Below are 8,539 nucleotides of genomic sequence, written 5' to 3'. Positions count from 1 at the left end.
AATTTGAGGTGGATTATTTTCTAATTTGCCAATGATTACAATTTACAGTTTATTAATGAACGACACGTCATGTTCTTTCATCTTTCATAATTACATTTAATGTCGTGCTCCAGAAAACAGGTCAGTTCTTCGGGCAGCTATAAACAGTTGTTCCCTCTTTTTTCTCTCTTTCTTTCTCTTAAAATTAATATGATTTTTTAAAAACAAAATATATGCAGTTTGTCATTTTACTGAGAAATTTCTAAGCACAAATCCCTCTGTCCTGAGACATGGAAATCCTAAAGTGAGCTTCCTGTTTTACTTAAAGAACAGAGATCTATCAGAGTCTGATCTTCACAACACCGTTCCCACAACTGTTTGTAGAAGTGTATAATTGCACGGACAAAGGAAATTTAGGAGGACCTCAGAAAAAGAGTTGTTGATGCTCATCAGCCTGGAAAAGGTTACAAAATAATCTCTAAAGAGTTTGGACTCCATCAATCCACAGTCAGACAGATTGTGTGGAAATGGAGGAAACTCAAGACCATTGTTACCCTCCCCAGGAGTGTTCAACCAACAAAGATCACTCCAAGAGCAAGACATGTAATAGTCCATGAGGTCATAAAGGAACCCAGAGTAACTTCTAAGCAACTAAAGCCCTCTGTCACATCGTCTAATGTTATTGTTCATGAGTCCACCATCAGGAGAACACTGAACAGCAATGGTGTGCATGGCAGAGTTGGAAGGTGAAAGTCACTGCTCTCCAAACGAACATTGCATGGACATGCGAGAAGGCTATTGGAAAAAATTTGTGGATGGATGAGACCAAAATACAATGTTTTGGTTTAAATCACATTGTCCTCAAATTTCCTCTTTGAGGACAAATAAAATTATCTATCTACCTAAATGAGTAGGGTTATGTTTGCAGAAAGCAGTTTTTGGATAATAATAATTAATTATGTGTCAATGTGTCAAGCTCCCTTGTTCATACCAGCTTTCAAAATAATATTAAACTCGTTTCTTTCATAAGAGCTTATTTTCTTAGTTTGTGAATTAAAAAAAAAAATAAAGAAAAATAAATAAAAGTCCTTGTAAAAGTGTTTTTGTGTGAAACTTTAGGTGCTACGCTCAGATTTTTATTACATCTACAATATTTATTACTGAAGTACATATACACACTCCAGACTCTCCTTGTGTTCGTGTTTAATCGAATCGACTCAAGGAATCGATTCCACAGTGATTCAGTCATTAGATTCGATAGAACGCTCGCGCGTTCGTGTTCGTGTTTCCTAGCAACGGTGAATGTTTGCGGTGAGAAGGTTGCCAAGGACGAAGGTTTGCTGCGCGACCAATAAGTATACAAATAAATAATAGCACAGAAACACTGTTAAAAGTTGTTAAAAGTGCGTGTTAGTGGCCGCTGACGGAGATGAACCGAATGGAGCTGCTATCTGACCGCATCGCAGCCGCTCATCTGGACAGGAGAAGAAACCGAGAGCTGCAGAGACAAGAGCGCATTTTCAACACCAAAGTCCGGACTATAGGAGTGAGCAATGAGCTAATGATTTATTTATGAACTAAAGTGAAATCTGACATGTTGATGATAAAGTGTAACCTGTTGTGCAGATTGATGTAGAAGCTCTTCAGCATCAGGTGCAGGAAAAGAGAGCTCAACAAGAATCAGAGGCCAAAGCGCTGAAGGAATATGGTGAGTTTAACACATACTGTGAGCTCGAGTTAAAGGAAAACTTCACCCTGAAACACATTCAGTATGATTATACTGAACTATTTCTGGTATGTTTAGTGATTCTGGTTCTAATTTGATGGTTGGTGTTGTAGTCCTGTTATTCCTGTGAGAAGTTACTGGTTGTGTGTCGCTTTGACGTCACTGGGGGACTCTCATATGCATATCTGACTTGTTTCGGAACTGAGGTTTGTCCACATTAATCCGCATAAATCTGTTTCTTTTTCTCTACATTTCGGCTGAAAACTGAGCTTTTCGAAAACGCTCTCCCAAGTGGATCAATTTGAAAACGCAGTTTTCGCATTGTAGTGTGGACTGAGAAAACTGAGATATTCAAATAAAACAATGATGTATTTTTATTCATGTGGCACATAAATCTATCCATCCATCCATTTTCCATACCGCTTGTCCTACACTGGGTCTCAGGGGAGCCTGGAACCAAGCCAACCCATTGCAGGACACAATCACACACTACAGACCATTTCAGCGATGCCAATCAGCCTACAACACATGTCTTTAGACTGGGAAGGGGAACTGGAGTACCTGGAGAAAACCCCCAAAGAACAGGGAGAATGTGCAAACTCTGTGCACATGGAGGCGGGATTCGAGCACCCAATCCTGAAGGTGCGAGGCAAACATGCTAACCAATAAGCCAAGAATGGTGGACGATGTTGTACTGCAGTCATTGTGCCTGCTACCCAATTTTGATAGCGTCGTTAAAGATTAATGTCATTTTGTACACAACCTTCAGGTTGCGTTTATTAATAAACACCACACGGAAATGACGCAGACCAAAGCTTCTTACGTTTTTACGGATGCCTGGTATAGGGACGTAAGCGTTTTCAGATGTTTCAGTGTGGACGAGCAATATTTGGAAACAGTAGAAAACACCAGTGTAGACGGAGAGCGTTTTAAACACGGACGCAGACTGAGAAGTCGGATCTCAGTCGGATCTCATTTTCAACCTACGTGCATTGCAGGTACAAGGTTGGGAAAAAACAATGGACACCTCAATAATCGTCTTTTGTTAGCAACAAGCTAGCCAGAAAACTGTGATGAGCGATATTATATAGTGTACGTATATTTACCATGTCAAAATCGTGAACTGTATAGACGTTGATGTTAAATATTTAGCAAGCAATTATGTCTATGTTGATTGATCTTAAGCAAATACTTGTATATATAGTATAACTCATTGGAAGATAAGAAGTGCTGCTTTGTTTACTTGAGTGTGCACAGTCATGTTGATTTGATGTCACTCCGTAAACTGGGAAGGAACTCATACTTGAGAAGACTACCCAGACTTACGAGCAGGAATTTCTTGGAATTTTCTTGGAGAGCCTGACACTCTAACTCATTATGCTCAACTGAACATTTTCAAAGTCCCCAAGTCATAGACTTTTGGAAGAAGGAGAGCCTAGGAGCTCGGGACTCTGTCCGCTATGGCTGACCTTGGTACACTCTTCAGGGCTTGCCCTCTCGCCTCACCCTCATCATAAACAAATGCTCATGGATCAGTTTATAGCCGTAGCTACCACTAATAGCGCTAATTTTTAGTGTACATAGTGTACAATGTTCTACATCTGTTCTACCCGTCCTGGCCTAGATTATAGTTTCAAACTGTTTAACAGGCAAGTGCGCAACTGCACTGTGTATATTCTATACCTCTATACTGACATTGTTATTGCCAGCACAGTTACCGTGGCATTTAGGAGATGAACAATGAGGGATGCTGATTTCAGGCTTCACTGTTAGCTCCTAAAAAAAAAGAGCAAGAGCTTCTTCTCTCACTCATTGTCCCAACATATTAAGGAGAATCAAGCGTGGATGTAATGGAGACGTTGGTACAACCGATCTCCACGTTCTGCAGTATTGCTGTGCTGTAGATGTGGCTAGTTTCTTCATTTCAGGAACAAAGAAAAATCCCTGTCTTACACTTTACTCCATTCTCCCAGCTGATGACCTCATACGCACTGACTGTACAGCACGTCTCCTGGAGAGCAGGCAGAAGCAAGACGAACGTCTCCTAGCGGAGGCCATCGACAACTTCCGCCAGCAGTTCCAGCAGCCCAGCAGCAGGCGCGAATTCGACCTGAATGACCCTGAAGTGCTGAAGAAGCAGGAAGGGGTGCGCATTTTGCCTGGGTTGGTAGGTGAGGATATGGACAACTTAGAGAGGACACGGAGACAACAGGAGCAGCTGAGAGACTGGACCTTACAACAGCAGCAGGAGCTGAACCAGGCGAAGGAGCTGCAAAGACTGCAAGGTAACTGTGGTTTACCAGATTTCAGGAAGCAGCTGATATGTGTGTTGGTTGTGTTGTCTCCATCTACAGCGAGCTCCAGAATTATTGGCACCCTTGGTAAAAGGTAGGTAGAAATGCTTATGAAAAATATTTTCTGCATTAATTACTCTGAGCAATATTGAATCCGGCTGTTAAGATCAGCTCTGAAAGGTGACACGTTTTTTTAATGTTCTCATACATCTGACACAAAAAACGTCAGCTAAATAGCAATTAATTTGTCATTGTGGTCAGTTGGTTTAGAACAGAGAACATAGTTAATTCCCCAAGAAAGGAAAAATTGCTGTAGATTCAAAATATTGAGAGGTATCTTCCTATACCAAATGAACTAAACACAGGATCTGTTCAATTAACTGAGTGTGTGTTCTGTTCAATAGCGCAGCAGTATGATCAAAGCACACTAAGCCTGGATAACCGAGCCCTCGAGCTGCAGAAGATGGAGGAAGAGTACAGGAGAGCCACCAACATCAAAATCCAGGACTTTAATCGAGCTCTGGTGAGTCAAAATCTTGGTGGACAGAGATGCTCCTTGTCTCAGCTAAAGCACATTCCTTGGTGCGCAGGGAAAAACACTAATGGATTATACAACATTCTGGGCCATTAGAATTGTACCTTGATATGTGTGCTGTTTTCCGAATGTAGCATCGGTTTAAAGCAGTTTTGTGCATGTTTTGGATCTTCACACAGGCGGACAAATTGCGAGCGCAGAGAGAAAGAGAGCATTGCAAGGAAGAGGAGAACAACCAAGGTGATAACCTGAACCATCTGCAGGGGGAGCTGCTGAGCGAGAGCATACAGCAGAGCGCAAGAGTGCACAGGGACTGCTACAAAGGCATAACACCCGAGCAGATCCGAGAATTCACCAACTGTCAGCGGCAGCAAGCTGAGGAGAAGAGGGTAAGTTCAACACATAGACCTGATGGTCATCTTTTATTCCTGAACGATTAATTCGTTTTCATGAGTGTACTGTGGTGACAAGATGATCTAGCGTGCACTCAAATCACAAGCAGTGAATAGTTAGTATTGATAGAAAAATGTATATATTTACTCTTCACCATGATTAAGAACTTTAATAAGTCAATAGTATCTGCATAATTGAGACATTACAGCATTTGGTGAGGATAGTTAAGGACTGAAATACTGAAGCGTAGGCTGACACTGATTAGTTAAAGATGCAGTCTGTGCCAGGCCATCAGGATGTGTTCATGCATGTACTTTATCCTGAAACTTAAGATGATGTTTGATAGAAAGCCATGTCGGTTGTATGAACATGGCTGACTTATGACTTGTGTGTGTGTGAGTGTAGCGTGTTCTCATGGAGCAGAGGAAGGAGCAGCTGCAGGAGGACCGCCTGCTCATGGCTTCAGCTCGGGCCGCACTGCTGCAGGAGAGACAGCAAGCGAGAATGAACAAGGAGCTGCGCAGGGCTGTGGATAAGACTAACCTACAACTGGCCCAGGCTCAGCATGCACAGTCTGTACCACACACACACACACACACACACACACATGCATACACATACAGTGGATATAAAAAGTCTACACGCCCCTGTTAAAATAGCAGGTTTTGTGATGAAAAAAAATCAAACCAAGATAAAATCATGTCAGAATGTTTTCCACCCTCAACGTGAAATTACAACATATAAAAATTCAAGTGAAAAACAATCAGAAACATTTTAGGGACAAATAAAAAAAGTTACAATAGCCTTGTTATATAAGTGTGCACAGCCTTTTATAATTGGGGATGCTGCTGTGTTCAGATTGAACCAATCACATTCAAGCTCATGTTCAAACGTAATTATCGCACAGCTGCCATCAATGAAATTTTTCTGATTAGCCCGAAATAAAGATCAGCTGTTTCTGTAGGATTTTCTTGACATCTTCTTGGTTTCATCTGACTGCTGAAGCCATGGTCCGCAAAGAGCTGACAAAGCCTGTACGGGGTCTCGCTCTCGAAAGATATCAATCAGGAGAGGGGTATAAAAGAATTTCCAGAACATTAAATATACCATGGAACACCGTGAAGCCCATCATCAAGTGGAGAAAATGGAGCACCACAGTGACATCACCAAGAACAGGAAGTTCCACCAATGTTTACAAATAGACAAGACAAAAAATTACTGATTACTCGCTGCATGTGACCACAACCTCTCGTATTCTTCACATGTCTGAGCCATGGAGCAGGGTGGCTAGACGGAATCCTTTCTCAGAAAAAAACATCCAAGCCCAGGCAAATCACCCGAACCATGTGTCAAAGTGTGTTATGGTCTGATGAGAACGATTCCGAAAGGTATAATAATTACATAATTCCAAAAGGTATGTTTAGCGCAAGGGTTAGGGTTAGGGTCAACAAAAGTACATCATACCAACGGTGAAGCATGGTGGTGGCAGCATCGCGCTTTAGGGCTGCTTTTCTTCAGCCAGAATTGGGGCTTTTATCAAGGTGGAGGGAATCTTGAATAGCAACAAATATCACTTGACTTTAGTGTAAAACATTCAGGTGTCTGCTAGTAATCTGAAGATGAAAAGGAATTCACAAAAACCTGCCATTTTGACAAGGGTGTGTTTACTTTTTATATCCATTGTATACACACAGCTGTAGACCAGCATTTAGTTTCCCCAGAAGCATCACAGAATAATAAACACTGTTAATATTTTATTATTCAATGTGGTATATAGTGGCTTGCATAAGTAATTCACCCCCCCTAAACTTTTCTTGGACTGAAATGAACTTAATTGTGAATATATGTCACAAATCTATATAAAATAGCCCATGAGTTGGGGGTGTCAATATAATTTGCAGAATTATTTAGAAATAAGTAGTGCTTGCATAAATATTCACCCCCCTCAATTAGTTCTGGTGCCATCAGAAGTCACATAATTAGTTAAGTGTCACATGATCTCAGTGTAAATACACATGTTCTTGGAAGAACCCAGAATTTGGTAGACAACAAACATCATGAACACCAAATTCAGGAAAAATATCAGGATTTGGTCACAGAAAAAAAATCTCTCAAACATTTGAACATGTCAGTGACTGACATGTCAGTGTCAGAATCAACCAAGAGGCCTTTTTGTAATATTTGCTGAAGTTCTGCTCTCGGCTTCCAACTTTAATAAAGCTCAGGTCTTTGTGGCACCCTAGGATGTAAACAGGAGACAAAGTAAATTATGTGGAATTTAACAAATTTCAACCAGTCAGGACGATGGAGTGTCATGTTGTCTGAAAGCTCCGCCCCTTGCACTAGCATTCCGGAGTCTCATTTATCAAAGCATGCGCAGAACAAGTTCTAGATCTGTGCGTAAGAACCATCACTACCCATAAGGAACTTGCCATTGATCACGCACACATACTCATAGCTACATACAATGCACATTGACAAATCATACACATTCTAAATTTCTCTTCTCATGCACTGCCATTTGTATTAAGAAACACCCCCAAATTGTCACATATGGTAAACAACATCCCATTAAAAAAGCAACGATAGAACTAGTCATCACTCTCAGTAATCAACATCAGATGTGCCTTATATACGATTGTATTTTAAATTTCCTCTGCATCAACTGTGTGTCATATTTTGTTGATATGACTGACAATAATTGTGATTGAGATCCTCGCAATTAGTTTATCTGTAGTTACACTTTTCTACCACTAGGGGTTTCTCCAAACTTGATAAATGACATTCTGAAGCCTATGTATGTAGAAACCTCTGTATGCGCACAAAACTATGCATACGCATGACTGATAAATGAAACCCCAGTTGTTTTGTGGATGATGCTTGAACGCCTAGATAACACATGGACGCATTTGTTTGAATATCGATTTTAAAACGGCTTCAGTTCAACAAAGATCCACCGAAATTGCTGACTGTACCTTTAATATTATGTGTATTTATAATTGGTATATAAATATATTGAGGATGGACTGTGCTGTGAACTTAGGAGCTCTATTTTGTCTTGATCACAGGAGGAAGAAGGAGGTTTATACCAGCATCCCAGATGAGAGCTTCTTCTCCCAGTTCAATAAGTGCAGCAGATAGAAATATCATTAAATATCATCAGGAATAAATAAATAAAGATCCTGTTTAACATAAAATGTGGCTTGCCTTTATCTGTACTGGGGATGTATCATTTATAAGTAAGTTGGAACTTTTATGAGAACACTGGCTGACGTTTGGTTTTTAATTTATTTTTGTTCTTAATGGCGTTAATGGCATGCAGGGCCATTGTGTTCAAAATGCATCCAGTGAAACTTTTTATCAGTATCTGAACTGTTACAGTATAATCATGTAATATCAGATCTAGCAGGAATAGGAGACATCAGCAGTCGGGACTGAATAAATGCTTATGGTGATGTACATCATGTAATGGATAGAGCTGTATTGAAGACTGCTACTGTCCAAGACCAGGACTAGCCAAGATTAAGTCATGACTCAAGAGTCTTAAGTGAGTGGTTGAGTCTTAAATTGGTTGAGTTCGAGTCCAAACGAAACTGAGACCGAGTCTAGATC

At 40.6% G+C, this 8,539-nt stretch overlaps 1 protein-coding gene across 1 annotated transcript; it reads left to right on the top strand.

Moving 5' to 3' along the window:
• Positions 1–3,723: 3,723 nt before the first annotated feature.
• Positions 3,724–8,165, top strand: ribc2 (RIB43A domain with coiled-coils 2; the record flags this gene model as incomplete). The annotated part of the gene is given in 5 exon segments (NM_001200986.1): positions 3,724–3,990; positions 4,404–4,522; positions 4,714–4,923; positions 5,333–5,499; positions 7,996–8,165. Coding segments are annotated over 5 exon segments (675 nt in total). The 5' UTR covers positions 3,724–3,884.
• Positions 8,166–8,539: the final 374 nt, after the last annotated feature.

Source organism: Ictalurus punctatus, chromosome 8 (genome assembly GCF_001660625.3).
Source record: "Ictalurus punctatus breed USDA103 chromosome 8, Coco_2.0, whole genome shotgun sequence".
Taxonomy (NCBI): Eukaryota; Metazoa; Chordata; class Actinopteri; order Siluriformes; family Ictaluridae; genus Ictalurus; species Ictalurus punctatus.
This window is presented reverse-complemented; position numbering and strand designations above follow the sequence as displayed.